At 39.0% G+C, this 21082-nt stretch overlaps 1 protein-coding gene across 1 annotated transcript in view; it reads right to left on the bottom strand.

Moving 5' to 3' along the window:
- Positions 1–805: 805 nt before the first annotated feature.
- Positions 806–21082, bottom strand: part of ADAMTS6 (ADAM metallopeptidase with thrombospondin type 1 motif 6) — a 290745-nt gene continuing 270468 nt past the window's right edge. The window contains exons 22-24 of the mRNA XM_027041049.2: positions 18019–18195; positions 15425–15581; positions 806–2393 (exon numbers count right to left, since the gene is read on the bottom strand). Of these exons, the coding sequence (XP_026896850.1) occupies positions 2284–2393; positions 15425–15581; positions 18019–18195 (444 nt within the window). The 3' untranslated portion in view covers positions 806–2283. The remainder of the gene's footprint in view (positions 2394–15424; positions 15582–18018; positions 18196–21082) is intronic.

Below are 21082 nucleotides of genomic sequence, written 5' to 3' on the forward strand. Positions count from 1 at the left end.
CTGAGGGAACACTAGCTGCCCCTTCTTCTAGGGCCAGTCAAGGTGGCCCAAGGCAACAGTCCTCATGATGTTAGTTTCCAGGTGAGGTGAAGAATAGACTCAAGTTAGTCAATTAAGAAATCTTTTTGGAATATTTGGGGAAAGACAGGTCCTGATGGCAAACCTATGCCTAAAATGCCACAGAAACCACCCATCCTTTCTTTATTCCACCAGGGCACATTAGCACCAATTTAACCACTCTTTACGAGGGACCAAGTGAATTCAGCGCTGGGGGTGCGCTGCTCATGGGCTGCCTCCCCCCTCACTGAATAGATAGCACGCTGGCTGGTCTTCTAAGAGCAGTAGAGAGAGCGGCCCTGGCAATTTTTGGGTATCGTCAGTAGCTTTCTCTGGAAAGCTCAGGGACATGAGCTGTGGTGTCGAGACAGAAAGCAGGTGAGAAAATATTGATGACCATGACTGAGTGTGCAGAACAACAGCCCGTGCTGACTGTCCATAGCAAACCTGAAGGTTAGGTTGGTTTTTGAAGTCTGTGAGTCTCTTTTCCTTTCTGAAAAAACCTAATCATCTACATTAGGTCATGGTGTAGGTGAAACACCGGACATGTAGTATGAGAGCACAGTGATGGATTGAAGTTGAACATACTCTTTAACTGCAAGTAGCATCTTTACAAAGTAGCCATTTGGTTGGAGTTTGAGGTGTTCGTGTAGCATGGTGTACACATCGTGTAGGACACAAAGCACATTCATCAAGAACCTGCTGCAAGCTACAAGTGTTCAAGTACAAAATATATGTAAGTACCCTCTTCTTTTTTGCTTTCTTTTAATCTCGCTGTTGAATCTTTTGATGAGCATGACATGAAACTTGTGGATAGGGAAACTATGAGCTAGTCAATTTAATTTAGGATTCTGGATTTGATTCTAGAATTTGACTTGCCCAAGAAACTTGGTTTCACATTTAATTGCCATTCAGAGTATCCATAAAAAATACAAAATAGTTGGTTGAGTGACTATTAAAATTATGCTTTATGATCTCTAGGCTTCATGAGTTTTTCTTCTTTGGTTGTTATCCCTTGCCTACTTTAAAAACTCACAGAAATAGCACATTTATGTGCAAGCACACTCATCTACCCACACACTCAAAAGCGCCCGCTCACACACACACACTTGCTCTCATATAAATAAATGCCCTTCTGCCATATCAAAGAAGGGACATCTGGAACCCATCACAATTGTCAGCGAAAGGGTCTGCCTGGTTGTTGCCGAGCCAGTCTATCTTTTGCACGGCATCATTTCAGTAAGCTCAACATGCATGCAAAAATCCAACGGGGCAGAAGCTGTCCTGTGGCCGGTGAGGTTGTAAACACAACTGAGCTGGGGTGACTCACATAAAGGACTCAGGCATCCTGTGTGATGGCAGCAAAGGGCCCGGTTCTTCAGTCTCTACCATACCCCAGGTCTGGCTTCTGCATGAAACTGAAATGTTTTTCTCTTAAAGTTTTAATGGAAATCTCAGCTTCACTTGCACAATGGCAAGTTGGCCCCAGTCTCTTAGCACAGAATTTATAGACTTGCACGGCCGCAGTAACTGATGCGCTGCCTTAAACTGAGTCCTTCCTTGTTGTTCGGTTTAATATAGTTTATATATGGCTCACAGCAGTGTTCAGAACAGGGGGATTAGTCCTAAGGAAATTAAGTGGAATGAAGAAAAATAATACAAACTTTCATTACTTTTGATTTATAATTGCTCCTTAAATTACAGTTAAAAGCCCGTTTTAGAATTTAAATTGTGGTGCTGTTGTATTGAGATAAAGTATAGTAAATATTTTTAAGCTATGACTTAAGATTTCTGAATCTTCTTTACTTCCATAGTTGACCAAGTCATAACAGCTACATTTTAAACGGTTTTAAATACAAATGGATTCAGTGTCATTGCTAAGTCCATAATAAAAATTATCTTAATGGTCCAAGGAGGTAAACAGGCTATTGGATTTACTCGAAAGAACACAAACGCTCCACAGTAAGCAAGTCTCCCTGTGTTGTTTGGATCTCTCCGATCTGGCATTCCCTCCTAATACTGTGTCCAGCACTTTGGATCAATAAATCCCACTTCACAGAAGTTAAAATAATATTGAAATCCTGTCAGCTAGGGCTGACCAGTGGTTACGTTTTCCACAGGGTAATGCATTTGCAAGGACATCAATCCTCTTCCTCTGGGTGGCTCTCTTTGATGGACGCATTTCCACGATGAAATGACAAGGCTCCCTCTCTGGCTCTCCACGGGTCAGTGTCCTTGGCAGGTCTTACAACACATCTGTCTGAAGTATGCTCGACTACAGAACTTGAACTTGAGCACCAGCGGGCAATACGCCACTTTGTTCACATCTTTGCACTCTAGCGAATGGGGGCAGAAAATGGAAAACAATTAGAGGCACATAAACAAGTGCAGAAACAGGCCAGTGAGGCTCCACGTTCATAACCAGCAAGGACCCCCTTGCACCAATCCACCTTGGCTTCCACGTCCATGTGGTTTTTGTTTTTGTTTTTAAGCATACCCTGTATGGTACAGCCTACCAGAAACATTCTTTTGATATATTTTAACACAATTTTTTTAAAAAATGGTTGCAAGGCTTTTCTCCCAGACTTTTACAAGTATGGTGCATGCCCACTGTGTCTTGAAAGAATTACCATTTGTTGGGATAAGTGATCACTTTAGACAGCTTGGAAACATGAGTCATTTTTCTTACAGCGCTTTTATTGCTTCTTTCTCAAGGGTTATTTTATTCAGCAGTGCAAGGTTATCCAAAATCAAACATGAGTTGCATTGTTTGATACCAAAGTACACATGTCTCCAGAGAATCTGTGCATCTGTGAGGCGTGGGGATGGGCCTGGGTGAATGAAAAGGATTGCTGACAGTGGCCTAGATTCAGCAACTACACTAGACAAAGAGGAAAACTTGGAGGGGTTGGCCTCAAATGGCAGCAGTCTGTGGGTTATGGAAACATGTAGAAATGTCTTTTTTTAATTTGGAAGTGAGACATGGCCTTCTTTTTTCCTATGTGTATTTTCTCCTCAGTGCTAGAACTGCCACAGTTGAGGTCTGCAGTTCTTGCAGCCAGAAGGTGAATAAATGATTCTTTCTCCATCTCCCCTTGAGACTGGTTGCAGAAGATGGGGCGAAGGGGCCAGTGTAGAGAAGAGGACACCGGCCTTTGATCCTCAGCACCCCTCTCACCCCCACATAACCCCACTGCTGCTAATAATGATATTCTTCTGTAGTCCTCTGGTCACTTTTATCTGGGGATTTTAAAATACTTTGTAAACCTAGTAATTAAATTTCCATATGCCTCCCAGAATCAAAGTTCCACCCTCACTTTTCCAGGTGGTTATACTGAAGCATCCTGGGTAAATTACTGAAGGTAATTAGAATCAGGCAGAACAGTGGGTGAAATTCAGTGTAACAGGACAGTTGTGTTGTTGCTTGCTTGCTTGCTTGCTTGCTTGCTGGTTTATTTTCATGTTTTTTCCTGGCTTCAGAAATCCACTGAACTTGTAAGAAATCATATACATGGTACATAAGCCATAAGATAAACCTGAGAAGTGACATGCGAAGGAATGGGCAAGCTTTCAGTTCTTATTACTGAAAAGTTAGGTAATAATGTTATCGACCTCACGTTTCAGGCTCTTTCAGGGAAAGACTTAAATTTTATTTTATTTTACTTTATTTTATTTTATTTTATTTTATTTTATTTATTTTTTTGTATTTATAATTCTGGTGGTTTATTGATGATACATATAGGTGTTTCATTTAATCATTATCAAGTTATAATTTTATCATTACACACAACTGATTGTTTTTAAAGTATCATGTATAGAAGACCCCTTAATCAAGGGGTAGAAGTGATATAGCTTCACCTCAAATCTATAATTGTACATACATGAATTAACCTTACATTGTTGGAATCTTCCTGGTGATGCCTAGTTCTACTAAACACTATTCTTGACAATGTAAGTATTGCTTTATATTAAAGACTTAAATTTTAAACTGGAGTCCTCAATCATCTGCAAACCTAAGCTCTGCACCATCAAACTCCCTTACTCATGATTTGACTAGCAAAGAGTAATAGTCAGAATTTTGAGTAGAACATTTCCACAATAGGATTCTCAATACATTTAAGTTTTGGCTGAAAGAAGGGAAGAGAGACAAGAAAAAATTCTTTAAACTCTGCACTAAAAAAAAAAAGTCAGATGATTTTTGATGAATCAAGAATGAATTTGAGATGAAAAGATCACATATTTTAATTTGGAGGTCACTTTGTATTTTTTTTTCTTTTTCTCTCTGTCATGACCAGTAAAAAGCAATCAAAACAGGTTTAGACTAAGAATAATTGTGTAAAAAGAAAAAAAAAGTGTTATCCATGTTACTAAGAGCGAGATTTTGTCAAGGGTCAAGGTAACACAATTATTAAAATGATGAGAAGGGTGCCTGAGTGGTTCAATAGGTTCAGTGTCTGGCTCTTGATTTTGGTTCAGGTCATAATCTCATGATTCATGGGTTCCAGCCCTGCACTGGGCTCTGCACTGAGCGTGGAGCCTGCTTGGGATTCTCTCTCTCTCTCTCTCTCTCTCTCTCTCTCTCTCTCTCCTCTCTCTGCCCCTTCCCTGTTCATGCATGCTCACTCTCTCTCTTTCTCTTAAAATAGATTTAAAATAAAATAAAATAAAATAAAATAAAATAAAATAAAATAAAATAAAGAGAAAAGCTAATACAGTACCACTCATCTTTAATCTAAATCGTCTTCATGAAGCATCGGGCCAGCAGAGACCACCCCCCTCACAATCTGCAGCAGCGCTTGGTGGGACAGCTTCAAGTACAAAGTACAAAGTAAATGTTAGCTTTGGTCTTCTTTGCCAAAATATAAAGATGATTTGGTTGACAGACAGATAGAGGAGGACTGGTTGCTTTAATAGTACAAGGAAATAAGATTAGGGGCTAGACTGTTCCGGTTTAATCCTAGTTTTGTCATTTACTGGCTTTACGACTCTGAACAAATAGCTCAGCTTCTCTGTGCTGGAGCTGCCCCATCTCTAAACAGGGATGATGAGAGTTCTGCCTTCCACATGTAACATGTACATCCTGTGATGCCACTCAGAGCAGTGCACAGGATATCAGCACTTGATAAGTGTAAGATAGTGACTTAACTATTTTTGTTACCACTGTTAGTTATTACCTCTTACCACCTAATGACAGTAAGTTGCCCTCTGACTTTCTCAATGAGGATGCAATATTTTGATTACTAGTGAGAAGGTGCTGTCCTATTGACACAAGTCAGCATTTTCTGGGGTGCAATTTTATTGGGAGACTCATCACTCCATTTTTGGAAGAGTTGCTGCTGGTCCAGGAAAATTCTGAGATGAGCAAAATACAAGCAAATTCACAGATTCTTCTTTTAGATTTAGACTTGGGAATCTGATTATAAACAGCAGATAATAAATAATGAATAAAAAATATTCGTAAGTTGTTTCTCCCTCCAATCACCCCTCCATTCACCCATTTAGGCTATTACAAATCTAAGTCAGGATTCAGCAACTTAAGTGGGTGCTTGAAATGAGGGGACTCTCCTCAGTATGCCAAGGCCCAGAGCGCAGTATTTGGCCAGGAGCAGGGTGGAGCCTCGGGGTAGGCTAAAAACTGGCTGTGGGGTATCCCTCTCTGAAATTTCCAATACCCCTCTCAAGTTTGTTGTCAATTAAGTTGATTCCATCCAGCTTGATTGAAAGCAGGAAGTCATGTGGGTCCTGGGAGCAGAACCAACCTTAGGGAGGTAGTGACTCTTTAGGAGTGCACCAGACTCGCCTGCACCAGAAGTATAGTGATCAGTGGCAGATCTGGAGTCGGCTGCGCCTGGGGGGTAAATTCTGGAGCTGCTACCTCCCAGTATTTGGTTGTCCTGGGCCAGGTTCCATCACCTCTCTAAGCCTCAGTTTCTTCATCTGTGAAGTAGAGACTGTGACAAGACCTGCTCACAGGATGTGGTGAGTGGGGCTCACATGGGTGCTTACAAAATGCATGGCCGTGGCACCGGCACAGAGGAAGCACTCAACCTGTTAGCTCTGTTACAATTTTCACCAACACATCTGCCTCTGAGATCAACCACCATGTACTGTTTCTCTGGGATCCCTGTCAAAATGTGCATTAGGCTCTCAGGAAGGGTCACACACTGGCATGCATAAGCAAATTAACAAAAAGATATTAAACAGAGAGCAGGTAAATCATGATGAGAGAGATGGGGAAAAGCCAGAACTGGGGACTCCCAGGCTGGGACCTTGGGCCTTGATGAGACATTCAAGTGGAGACACTGGGGCTGTGTGAGGACACAGAGCCTGGAGTGTGGGGAGCTCTCCCAAAGGAGGGCCCCAGTGGAAGCTCCTGTTCCTACTTCTTGGTTTTGCCTTCTAAAGACTGCCTAGATAAGAAGAATCAGCCTTTGGACTCACGGAAATTATTTATCAGAGAAGGTAACCATAACTGGTCTTTCATTCTCTTAGTCTTTTAAAGCCACAAGCGCTTAATCCAATAACAATCATCATGTTAAAAATAATGTATCACATGCCTCCTATGTACCAGGAAATGCCCGCGGTTTTATATATTTATATATTGAACGCTTTTATGTATAACAAAACATCAGGTTTATAGAGATGGCAAGACTGAAGCTCACAGAGGTTAGGACACCCATGTTGGTCACCCAGGTAGTCGGTTTAAGAGCTGGGGTTAGGATGCTCGGCATGAAACTGCAAAAAAATTTCTACCTGTAAGGCAGACCCTTGTCAACCCTTGGTGACATCATCATCAGAAACGCTTTGATCAGCATCATCATGCTCTGCCACCATGGAAAAAGGGGAATTTTTAACAAATATTTTATTTTTAAGCCATCTCTATACCCAGCCTGGGACTCGAACTCACAACCCCCAAAACAAGAGTAGCATGTTCCACCAACTGGATCAAGTGAGGCCCCTGGAGAAGGGGACTTTTTTTTTTTTTAATTTTTTTTTTTATATTTATTTATTTTTGAGAAACAGAGTGACAAAGTGTGAGCGGGGGAGGGGCAGAGAGAGAGGGAGACACAGAATCTGAAGCAAGCTCCAGGCTCTGAGCTAACGGTCAGCACAGAGCCTGATGTGGGGCCTGAACCCACAAACTGTGAGATCATGACCTGAGCCGAAGTCAGACGCTCAACCGACTGAGCCACCCAGGCGCCCCGGGGACTTTTTTTTTTAATGTTTATTTATTTTTGAGAGAGAGAGAGAAACTGCGAGTAGGGGAGGGATAGAAAGGGAGGTTGACACAGAATCCAAAGCAGGCTTCAGTCTCTGAGCTGTCAGCACAGAGCCCTAAGCGAGGATAGAACCCACAAATTAACCGACTGAGCCACCCAGGTGTCCCAGGCAAATGTTTTTTAAAAGCAGTTCTAGGTCACAGGTATTCAAAATGGCATGAATGCTTTTCTTCGGCTTTACTGTCCTCCTTCAATTGTGTAAAATGACATGAGTGGAAGGTGATTTGAGTTGCACCATGGAGTTTTAAAGCTTCACTATTACAGAAAGCTGAACATAATCTTAAATATATTAGTAGCAGTATTAAATTATACCGGGGCATTCAGCCCATCTGCCACTTTTTTTAGCTCACCTAGAGAGGACTGATGTGTTGAGCTCTTGGACTGACTCATTGACATTCTGCTCATGTAGTCAAGAAGGCTTTAATTACAAAAATTATTCACTAGTCTGCTTCATTCTCAAAGCCATTAAAAATATGAAATAATGTAAGTGATGAGTCACTAAATTCTATACCCGAAACTAATATTACATTGTATGTTAACTAACTGGAATTTAAATAAAAACTTGGAAAAACAATGAAATAATCTCACCCTTGAGCCAATACACAGTACAGATCACATTTGTGGTAAAACCATTCTGGAATATTTGTACATAAATTAAACCACAGTTTCCCATTGAAATCAAAACAATAATAAATGTTCTGTTTTAATTTCTGAATGATCTTCAGTATGTGCTGATTTCTAACTAATCTCTAAAATATCTAATAATTAAAAGTTTCTCTATACTTAAGTAATACATAACCTGTAAATAAACTATTCTACTAGGACACCTATGAAAAGGAATCCTTTAGTAAGAATCTTTTTGTAACATGATTACCCTGTAATTAATCTATTTGGAAGGTTTTGTCTTGACTATCATATTTTCTTCATGTAGATACACTTATATGTATTGCTTTTGAAGTAGTGGTATCTAAGCCCGCAGGGTCAAGGATTTTAAGGTGAAGGCTTAATTTTCTCTTCTGCTCTCATCATGTACCAGCTAAGTACTCTCCTGGGAAGAGAAAGAAAAGACACTTACTCTACCTTTTCTCTTGTGAGGCCATTGGAAGGGTGAGAGGTCCTTACTGTGTGGCTTCTAGGGAATATTTTGTGGGCCTAAGTAGTCTCTCCTTTTTTTGCATCCTACCTGTCCCTGAAAACAAAATTTCACTTTACCCAAGTCCAAAGATTTCTAGTGGGGAAGGCAATTTGTGGGGTATTCCTACATTTTTCTCAGGGATGCTTGGCAATATATTAAGGGCTGAAGGCCAACCCCTAGGCCCTGCGATATGAGCCAGACCCATAAGTAACCTGCCAGGTATGCAAGAGTGGGTCTCACTGGTAATCTGGGTTTTGGTAGACTTGAATGATAAAATAAGACAACCTGTTTCATGGCAACACATGAATCTACTTATCATTGATGTGCCAGTGGGTTTTTCCACAGGTGCTTTACATTAATCTTTCAAATCTTCTACCCAAAAGACACGATTTCAAAACACTCACAGTGAACAGAGGCTTATGAATTTAGGATGCAATTGGATTCAGATTCATTGTGACTTTGAAGGCTTCGCTTGGTCCAAGGAACACAAGAGCAACTCCTGAAATGCTGTGCTCTTGCATTTATTTCCTGAAACGTCGCACAGCCTGGTTAAATTATATCGTTGGAGTGACCTGGGGTATACAGGGACATATCCTTTCATGACCAGGTCGGACCATTCAGCATCCTTTTTTGGCGAATGCATGCCCTGTGTGCCCATAAACTCTTTATGAGGTTTAGAGGAACACAGTAAGTAGACAGTTATGACTTAAGCACCTTAGGGTCTATCTTTTGGATTACAAAAGTACAACCAGCTGTGCCTCTGTCAAACTGCCCAAAAGATGCAGAGCCTAGTGAGAAGTGAGATGGCAAAGGCTGTACGTGTGAATGTGTGGGTGAGGGATGTGAACTCAGTATTTCTTCTGAAAAAATTGCCCTTGATATTCTACGTATTCAGACTGGAAAAGGGTGAAATAATAAGTTTCATTTGGGGACCTGACATTATTCATTGCAACGGGAACAGTCCAGCAACTTTTCATCCTTGAACAAGGTGGTATCAACTACGAAACTTGATTCCAATGTCATCTTACCATGGGCTAAGCCATTACTTTTTCTCTTTGCTTCCTCAGTTTCTCTTTTCCCAGTCTTATTCCCTGAAAGCCACCCACATTCATCCTCAAGGTGGTATAATCCCAGCACAAATCCCAGGGTTCCCTGTAAACCAGAGAGCCAGGAATGTGAACCTGAGTGGTAAGGTGCATTATGAGCTCTTTAAAATGGCAAAGGGAAAAAAAACCCTACTCTTCCTCACCTCCTTCAACTCAGAATCTTCAAATGACCTTCATTGTTCCTTTCACTGGTTTTAATACAATGGGCACCACTTTAAATCTCAAGTCCAGTAGTTGTTTTGTTCTGGAGGTCCTATCAGGTTTCTGGAGCTGCTCAGGCTTTCTCCAAGTCATTCACTTGAGGGACACTGAGACCAACCAAAGCCACTACTAGCCCAGGTTGGTAAACCAATGTACACTAACCACGCCTTTCCTGGGTTGGCTACCAGCTCAGGGCACACCATGAATTATTAGCTGGCAGCAATAAATACTAGCTGACAGATTGCTTTGTACTATTGAGAGACAGAAAAGACTCACCATATAAACTACAAGGGAACCTGAAACTGCATAAAGATGAATAAAATGGCATTTGGGATAGAATTTCAGGTAAGCTTGACTAGGCTAGTACCAGCTGCCAGATGTACTTTAAAAAATTACTCTGAGTGGTACTTCAGATGCAGTGATACCCAGTGTGTCTAAAATTCACTCCCAGCAGCAACACAGTGTTATCCTCATCATGGGCAGTCTGTCAAATTCAAGCCTATAATGCTTTAACCCTTCACTGAAGCCTTACAAGAATTAAATACTAAAGCAGACGTTGGATATGGCAAATTTTATCTCCCTTCTTCCTTCTCCTAGTCCCGTCTTACTATTTACTATTTACTTTGTGTGTGTGTGTGTGTGTGTGTGTGTGTGTGAGAGAGAGAGAGAGAGAGAGAGAGAGAGAGAGAGAGAGCATGAGCAGGCAAGGGGCAGAGAGACAGAAGATCTGAAGTCGGCTCTGTGCTGACAGCAGAGAGGCTGTGGGGTTCAAACTCATGAACCACGAGATCATAACCTGAGCCAAAGTCGGACATTTAATTGACTGAGTCACCCAGGTGCCCCTGACTATTTACTTTTAATATCTTGATGTTCCACCTCCGAATTTCTCTTATTATTCTTTGTTGTCTTAACCTCACTCCATTTCTTCAATCTCTTTCCATTGTTTATTTTATTTTTATTTTAAAAAATCTTACTCAAATTCCATTATTTTATTATGGCATTTGGGGATGAATGTATTTTTAACTTCCCTATAGAAGCCTAACTGCCTTATCATGATTTATAGTATCCAGAAACCAAAATCTACATGGGAGTCATAGTGGATACTTCCAAATCTCTTATTCCTGTGTCTAACTGTTCATCAGGTTCTTTTTATTCTCCCTTCCATTTTATTCTTTTTCTCTAATTAATTACTCCCCTTTTGATTTATACTCTATCTACTTTGATTCAAGCCTTCATCATCTCAAGCCTGGACACTTAGAATAACGTTCTAACTCTTCCTCCACACAAAGTTGACCTCCCTCTGCCCCTCCACACTCCTGCCACCCTGAGCATGTCACTCTTCAATTTCCTTCGCTTATTCCCTAGAACTTAAGAGTCCTAACTGCCTTCCACGACATTCAGGGCCCTCCAAAACCAAATCCCTGACTCTCTCTCTTTGTAGCCACATCTCCACTACCTCTCATCTGCCAACCCACTGCACCCATACTGAACTACCTCCATGCCCTGATGACTGAATACACACGTCCTCTGCCAGGAATCCCAGCATCTCCATGTGTTCTTGGCAAATTGTTTCATACCTTCCAGTGCCCTACTCAAGCTTGTCTTCTCCACGATGCTTCTACTGATTACCCCTCTTCTGTGTACTCACGGTAATTTCTTTCTACCCTGTTAGAGTACTGCCTATACTGTGAAAATTATTTGTCCCCTCCCCTGCTAAACTGTGCTCCCTTTGAGGACAAAGACCTTGTCATATTTCTTTCATAGTCTCAGTGCCTGGCCCTTTGTCTTGCTGGCCCTGGCTTGCTAAGTAAATAATAATAGTTGGGTGAATGGAGGACATTATTTAAAAGCCATTACCTTGAGGGATGGACAGATAGATATATATGTGATAAATCAGCTCAAGAAAATGTTAATGTTGGAATCCAGATAGTGGGTGTTCATTGTAAAATTCTTTCAACCTTGCTGTTACATTTGAAATGTAACATAATAAAATGTTAGAAGGAGAACCAATTCCTAAACTGTGGTTGTTAAAACAATTCTCAAGATTCTATCAATGGTCCATTTCACCCACAGAGACCCCACTAAAAAACTGTATTTTAGATCCCAAGGGATCTCCCTTGGTCCAACTCTGTCTTGGGGTAGACCTGAACTGGTTTCACAGTAGCCTCCCACTAAGAGTCAAGAGAAGGGGAATAGGAAGTCCTCTTTCAACCTCCTGCAGCAACCAGAGCTTACTCCTTCCCTTACTACCAGATTTCCCTCCCAACTCTCCCTTAGCAACAGGCATTTCTTTTCTCCCTGACCTGATTCCCAGAAGCCATATTAGATTACTCTTACATTACTTTCATGTAAGAGCCTCTTCTCTTTTGAAATCCATATTATCTGTCCATTTCACATCTCTGTTAATGGTAACTTACGATTTAATTCAACTGTTTCATCCTCTTTTCCCAGAGTATACATGGGTTATTTTTCCAAGTACACATTACAGCAGGTTCACAGATCACTTAGTCTATGAAGTTGCCTTGATCTAAAAAGTTAAAGTCACTTGTCTTCCATTTGAACTTTTAGCACCGTGTCAACTGCTCCACATAACACCTTCTACCTTCCTTCCTTTTCTTTTTTTTTTTTTAAATATCTTCCGTGTAAGACTATGAACTTACAAATGCATTTGAATTTTCCATAGTGAATGGAAGAGGCTGGCCACAGCAAGCATTCAATAATTAGTTGCCGATGAAATGAACAGATAGTTTCAGGTATTTAAATGTATTCAACATATGCTACTGGGAAGCCAAAGAGAACACAAAACAAGTTATGACAGACATATCCACTTTAAATCTAATTTTGTAAGAGAGTGATCCTCTTTCTTTTCAATGACTCAGCAGCTTTAGGGACTAACAGTTCTAAGATTAGTCATATTTTGCAGGATTAATAATTTCCTAAAAGTTTCCTTCTTTACTAAATGGGCTAAAAATTCTGTCTTGACTGCTTACTTCAAATTAATATTAATGAAAAGTGATTTGGCCAGGCAGATTAAATGACCATGAGGTGCTTCTACAAATAATTTAAGAAACCTCAGATTAACACCTATCTATTTTAAGAGAATTTCTTTAAGGCAGAAATAAGTCCAGTTACTAATGATATTTTGCCCACTCTGAAAATTTTGCATCACCAGCTATGATGCTTCTGTATAATAACTAACCACTACAGAAAAGTTTTTGGAGAAATCACTAAAATGCCTAAAATAAAGTTATATACATAATTTCAACATCTACATTGCTGTGAGCATGTTAAAAAACCAATTCTTTCAGCAATGACTAAGCCTGAATCTACTGAATCAGGATGATGGTCATGCTAGAAAGAGTTGCTACTTCATAACCAGAAGCTCTGTTTTCATGTTAAAATATCCTACTTAATAAGTGAATTAAGAATAGCATAAAAATGTAGTTGAAACTGACATGCCCTTGGGCTCTGCCAAATCTCAGTTCAAATCCTGCGTCTACTACTTCCTAGTCTTATCATTTGGGCAAGTCACTATCCCTCTCTGTGCCTCAGTTTCCTCATCAGTAATACCAACTCTTGGACGGTTGCTGACATAATTATAACATGCGTGCGTGCGTACACACACACACACACAGAGATATTTATGTATATGAGATATATAAGGTGGATAATAAATATAAAGGGCCTACCCATAATACCCAATATAGAGTAATTTAATATGATAGTTATATCCTCTTTTCCACCTCAACCTTTTATCTTCCAACTCAGAAAGAAAAACAGACCTTCAGACCTATGTGATTGACAGCTAATAATTTATAATGGATAAACAATTTATAATTGTTTGATGCAGTCTTACACAAGACAGATATTTTTATTTAAATTATTTAAAAGAGATTGTTTTGCTAAGGAAAATACTTAGGTTTATCATGGATTTTGAGTCCTTCTCAAGAGAAGAAAAGCTCAATTTCTAGAATGACCATTACCGAAGGGACAAAAAAGTAGATGACATCAGAGCCACAGATTTTGCAAATTAAAATTATGATTTTGAAATAATGTACAATAAGGCCATACTTATCTGAAAGAGTAAATCATACAAAAAGGATTTCATGTTGAGGCTTAGATATAAAAACTGGTATATTTGCAAAATAATTTCTCTGTATCCTGTCATACAAGATGATTACTCTTCCTAAAATAAAATATCTAAGGAAATATTTTAAAATAGTGAATGTAATTAAAAAAATTTTTTTCAATGTTTATTTAGTTTTGTGAGTGTGAATAGGGGAGGGGCAGAGAGAGAGGGAGACACAGAATACAAAGCAGGCTCCAGGCTCTGAGCTGTCAGCACAGAGCCGAAGTCGGATGCTTAACTGACTGAACCACCCAGGTGCCCCAATAGTGAATGTAATTTTTTTTAAAAAATCCTTTAAGTTGGAGAAATTTAGTCAAAAGGAATAGATCTCTTTTTAAGAGGCTCATGAGCACATAATTTTCATTTGAAAAATATTAACAAATTATTTTCAGGATAGTTCTCTACTTTTGTTTTAAGCAGAGCCCCTTAACTAGGTTTCTTACATAATTTAAATTAGTGGTTCCAGATGTTCTTGTGCATTTATTTGGGCATGCCTCTATTTTCATATGGCAAGGCAGTCTGAATTTCCTGACTATGCCATATTTGTCTCTATATTTCCCATGATTTCTGTTGTAGTGCCTCTTACATAGATAGAGATATTTAGTGGCATTCAGGAAATTTTAAATGAATGCCTAACTGAATAAGCAAAGTATATTTGTTTAAAAAGATATAAGAAAATTCAGGATTTGGGCTGGCAACTGCTATTAATAAACAGATTTCCCAATACATAAGAAAGAGAAATTTCAGGGGCACCTGGGAAGCTCAGTTGATTAAGCGTCCAACTCGGCTCAGGTCATGATTTCATGGTTCGTGGGTTCGAGCCCCGCGTCAGCTGTGCTGACAGCTCAGAGCCTGGAGCCTGCTTTGGATTCTGTGCCTCCCTCTCTCTCTGCCCCTTCCCTGCTCATGCTCTGTCTCTACTCTCAAAAATAAATAAACATTAAAAAAAATTAAAAAAAAAAAGAGAAATTTCAGAGCATAAAGACCTTTGTGCTCCTCTATAAACAGCTATATAATTATCTTTTCTTCTTTTCTACAATAAGAAAACTAGCATTTGAAATAAATAGTTTCAAACATATGCTTTCATTATATGTACAACAAGCATGAATTTTAATCTTCATGATGGTAGAGATCCATTGTTAAATCCAAAAAGAAACAGAAAAGAAACAGAACTTTAAATTCAAAATGTGGTTCATTAGACATCATCTCTGTATTTCTGGCACAAGTCAAACATAGAATGCTAGGTCAAACATAGACCTTAGAGGTTACTTACTCCAATCTCTCATTATAAAGATAAGCTAATTTAGCTCCAGAAAGGTTAAGTGACTTAACAAGGTCAGGTAGTCAGGGGAAAAAATGTAGGTTTCCTTATCACGTATCCACTACACATGCAACTTTCACAAATGCTCTACATGAACTATACTACAACAGTGGCTTTATGGGGCTCCTCAAACCCTGGGAACCACCAGAGGTGAGTCATTAGAGGCCGCAGGCCCTTTGTCCATGGGAAACTCACCTTCAGTATTGGAAATGGGGGTACTGTCACATTTGCTTTCACACTGCTGCATCGATGGAGGCCGAACAGTTTCTGGACAGTCACTAGATGCCTGTCCAGTGTAGGAAAGACACTGCACAGTCCTCATCTGCTGTCCAAGGCCACACTGAGCAGAACACTGAACCGAAAGACACAGAGAGAAACAAAATTCAACAATTTTCAGGAGGTAAAAAGATATTATATCTTTCCAAATACCATATATATTAGCTTTTAAAGTCCATATGAAGTTCATCTTGGAGAGGTATATGATTAAGTCATTCTACTGTAGAATTCATTTGAAAATTCAAGGAACATGTTATTACCTTTGAAAATGGAAGCAATATAGTTCCTAGAAAACAAGAGATTTCTTGGGCTATTTTTCTAACACTTCCAATTAGGTGAACTATAACAGGAGTGTAATAAGAAAACCCTCATGAGGAAGTAGTAATTAGGGATTCTAGTGCTGGGACATCACTTTTGTTCCCTATTTATTACAGTCCTATGGCAAACAAGCTGATGGTCTACTGGAGTGCTGTGAATGTGATCAAAATAGGAGTTCAGTAAAACAGCAGTGACTGCTGTGTGGGATTGTGATGGGAACCAGTTTAAAAAAAAATAAAAGAGCTTAAATAATTACTTTGAGTTTTCTAAGGTATTGTTAGTCACACAAATGTGAGCCAAGCAGTATGCCTCCCTCTCCTTTTTCATCTACTCAGGGATTCAGTTACTTTATAGTTGAAGTTACTCTCTGAGTGACTTAGTCTCAGTGGGGACTGATCAGCTGTCCAGGCTGAACCATGAAGCTGGATCTTTCTTTGGGTCTGCCACCCAGAATGCCCGCAAAGCCTGTGAGATCTGAGATCAAGGAGATGAGCTAGTGCCAAGACAGGCGATGGTGATGCTTACAAGGTTAACAAACTGAGGCCCTATTGAATTTGTCTGTAAAAACTCTCAAAACACTTACAGGAGTTGCAAGGATATTGACAGACACTTTTATTTTAAAATTCCTAAATAAAGAATGACAAACAAATGCACCATAAAATGTATTAAAGTGTCTTTGAAAATGTATTTTTACCAGTTAATTTTAATTTTAGAAAACTGAATTTAAAATATAGATGAGAAGAAAAGGACTTGACAACATTTAAAAGAATAACCTGAAATTGATTACTGCAAATTTGGTGAAATCACTCACATGCGAAAACTTTCAACCGACCTTTATATGACAGTGCATTGCAACAAAGAATATGTAAGGAAGGAAATGCCTCCATGGTTTAAATCAAAATTATGAGGGCATGTCTGTACTTATTCTTTAACACCATATCAATTCCATATTTTGAAATGGTTACACTTCCACAGTGAAACACATAATTGCTTACAATGCCTATCATGTGTATTCCACTTGAGTACTTTATAAATTAAATGATGCTATACAAATGCAAATTACTATTTGTTATACACATGCAAATATTAATTATTTTATGATCACACTGATTTTGTCTCCCCACAGGGCTGGCTGAGTATAGAGCAAATATATTTATTTGCATTAATGGAGACTGAAAACCTTTGCCCTTTCCCAACTATAACAAAAGAGGTCGGTAGATACTGCTATACTGTAGAAATACTGAGGGTTGTCCAGAATTTTGCTAGCTACTTCTATGAAATGCCATTTTTAATAAGTAATGACAGGTCCAGTCAGTCCAGAGATCACACAAAATCATACTGGTATAGTTATGTGCCATGATTTATTTGGGTCTCAGATATTAGACAACAACTAGCTACAAGGTTAATTATAAAACCACAGGAAAAGGGCATTGATTGTCTAGAAATTACCTTTGTGGAACATTATTTTTAATGTAACCTAATAGATTTCCTTTTTGACATTCAAAAGAATAATACTCAATTTTCCTTCTATCCAAATATATCGATTTGTTGTAAAAGGATTTAAGGTGGCCTTCACTAAGATAACACAGTTTAAAAATAAGTGAGAATGAAGAAAGAAAAAAATAGGAATTAGAAAATAAAATGCAAATGAACCTCATGTAAAAATACAGACCAAAAGCCCTTTATACTGGCTTCCCAATTCATGATGTCCATCAGCTAAATCCATTGAATAATAGATATTGATAATATTTCAAAACTGTCAATCACATTATCAAGCTAATTAGAACCCCCATACCTTTTCTGTGAAGTTAAGAGGAGCTACTTTTGCAAGTAGGAAAGTTAAGACACTGGGGTTAACAGATTTGTTCTTGAAGTAGCTGAGAGAGTTGGGACTAGAACCCAAAGTTTTGTTAGCTTGCTCAAATATCTGGCCATACAGACTATTTCTCTTTTAATTTTAAATTACATTGGTAAGCCCCAAGGAGTAGGTAGAAGTAGGAAGCGTGTGGGTGCAGGAGAAACACAGCTAGTGGGTCTATGTGTGACTGCTGCTCATGCACTGTTTCATACTTTATCTTATACCCAGATTTCTGTGTCGTGTTTCTCATCTCTGGAGCCCTTATAATGACCCAATCAGAAAACTCAAGTGTCTCAAAGTGCTGCTTCATCAGGAGCCCCTTGCTGCACTGTCTTACCTGGCCCCAGTCTCCAGTCACCCAGCGAGGAGGAGGGCAGCGGCCCAAACTGCAGCGGATACGGACAGGGGGTTTGTTCTCTTCTGGACACTGTGCAGCTGGGAATGTTTTAGAGAGGTCACTGCTCTTGCACAGAACAATCCGATGCTTGAATCCCGGACCACATTTGGGAGTGCACTGGAAATAAAACAAATACAGCAGTTTAAATGAATCACAGCAGTTTAAAGATAGAGGAAAATATGAGGAAGGTCTTTCTCAAAGTGAATGTTTTTGGGTATACAATATGCATATAGACAAAATTCTGGGCAAAGTCGTTCAGATATGAAAACTCCTTAAGTTTTTAACCAGAAGCACCTTTAACTTTTCCCCTAAGGACTTTAAGAGTTAAATCCAAAGTTTGCTTCTTGGCTAACTTATTTTCTTCTTTTATTGTGGGTAGGTTTATTCCTCGATACCTCCCTGTCCTTGCCCACATTTTATAAACACGATATATACCAAGTGTTGTGCTAAGAGCTATACAGTCTTTACAGAAATCCTAATTTTTGGAATGTGGAATCCTTGGTTTCCTACTTGCTAGGTGTAGTCTTCTGAAAAGAATCCTTATTATTAGTAGACAACAAGAACTCGTCTTTATGAAGCAAGCTAGGGATTGATTGAGATGTGTATTCTTAGAGGGTGGTAAATAAGAATACATGGCCATTGGTCAAAGTTTATTGCACAGAAAATCTCTGGACTTTTCCTTGTACATAATAAATTTCCCTAAACATAATGCATTTGACTCTTCTTTAGTTGGACCAGTCTGCTCTTCATACTGAGGAAAAGATGCTTCTTCTTCCAATTATTTACTTCTTCTCCAGGTTCATTGGAATGCTATTTCTTAGAGTCATCTATTAAACATGGTGACTGACTAAAGTCCTCCAACTTTCTACCCTGTATGTTTGAACCCTTCCTTAAAATCTGTTCTTCCTCTGAGTCAAGTGAGGACCTTACCCACAACATTTTGAAGCCCTGTTTCTATACCTTTTGTTCAAAAGAAAGAAAGAAAGAAAGAAAGAAAGAAAGAAAGAAAAGAAGGAAGGAAGAAAGATCCCAGATCTACTGCAGGAGCTACATTAGACTGAGGGGAAGGGAATACAAAGTGAATAAGATGGTCTCTACCTTCCAGGAGCTCATAGTTTTATGTAGGAGATATACATGTGAACACAGGTTAAGTAGCATAAAAGAGGATGTAGAATATATATATTCTTGAGCCCAGAATCACCATCTTCCTATCTGTAATTACATGTTTACATGTCTTCTCATCCCTTCCACACTATAAGCTCCTTAAAATTATTTCATTTCTAATTTTTCTTTGTACACCACCTTGTCCTGACCCTCAGGATTCAGCACAGGGCTGTGAGTATTCACTCAATAAACACATACTGTTGTATATCTGGTAGGATGGTTTTCATTTACAATCAGGTAAATCAAAGTGTGCTAGTTGTGGGATGAGGATATCATAATGAACACTATATACACCCCACGTGGCTCTGTCGGGGCAATCTTTGAGCCTGGTGTATGTCATAGAGAGAAAATTACTACTTTTTTTTTTTCAGGTGAAATCAAGGATCTCATGAAAACTTCTCATCAGCATGAATGTAATAACAGAATACATATCCTCCAACTTAGAAAAAATTTCATTAAGATGCATTTTGAAGGAGGAGAGCATCCAGTTCTTTCCAAGATGGCTCCAGGAGAAGTTTTAGTTAGGGTCTTAGTGGTCAAAGTGGTCAAATTCCTGATATCTGCTACTTCTTTTCATAGCCAAATCAACATCCTTATTTCCAGCTGCTGCTCCTCTCTTCCCATAGAATCCATCACTGGGTCCTGTTAATCCAACTCCCACATCTCTCTCACATCTGTTGATTTTTCTCTGTCTCCACTGCCACTAATCTTATTTCAGACAAACATCATTTCCTTCATGTAAGACTGCATTGTCTTTCTAACAGGTCTCCGTATTTCTTGCTCTTACCTCGCTCCACTGTCTAAAGCACAAATCAATTATGTTCTCCTGTGATTAAAAAATAAATCCTTCAATGGCTCATTATAGTCCTCAAGATAAAAATTCAAACTCTAAATATGCTGACTGTCCCCTGATAGGAAGGCTAAGTTTACCTTTTCAGATCGATCTCTCCACACTAACGTGCAGTATTCTCCAGTGCAAGCCCAGGGCCACGCACAACGCCAATGCTGCTGCCACTTCTACTAATTAACCACTACCAAAAATAATAACGATAGTAGCAGCTACCGTTTAATAAACATAATATATACCAAGGATTGTGCTAAGTGCTATAATTTATATAGTCTTTACAGAAATCCTACGAGATGGCAATTATTATTCTGTTTCTTAAATGAGGAAACAATCTTAGACTAAATGGTTAGTAGAAAGTCATGCAGCTATTAAATGGCAGACGTAATGCTAACTCTTACTGTTTCCTGAACATTAGGCTTTACACTATGTCCTTTGCAATTGTTACCTCAATTAACCCTTAAAACAATCCTATCACTTTATATTTCAGGAAACCAAGACATGCAATCATGTGTTCTGTATGACAAATAAAGCCTCGATTCCAGTCTTTTGAGCTGGCCCCACCTGTGTCTAGTCCTCCCGACTTCACACCAAGTCTCCTCCACCATCCACCAATGTTAGAAGCCGAGGCCTTAGAGGATTTCTGCCATTCTTTTAATGCTAAATATTATTACTGATAATAACACTACTTTACATTTCATTAGAGCTTCACAGGTCAGGAATCACTTTCAAATACAGAATTCTTATACAAGTTTTTGAGAGTGAGTACAGATAAGGAAAACTTAAGCAGCTTAAGGCTAAAGAGATAGCAAGTGGTAGAGCAGGAAATAAATCCCAGACCTTCTGATCCACACTTGAGCTCTTAGCATCAGCAGGAAGTCATGAGAACACAGAAAAAGTATTAATTAATTAATTAATTATTAAAAAAACAAATTGAGATAAAATGCAAAAAGACTTTAGGGAGATAGAAACATGTAGGCTATATGGGATATCCAA

The sequence above is a fragment of the Acinonyx jubatus genome, chromosome A1, assembly GCF_027475565.1.
Source record: "Acinonyx jubatus isolate Ajub_Pintada_27869175 chromosome A1, VMU_Ajub_asm_v1.0, whole genome shotgun sequence".
NCBI lineage: Eukaryota > Metazoa > Chordata > Mammalia > Carnivora > Felidae > Acinonyx > Acinonyx jubatus.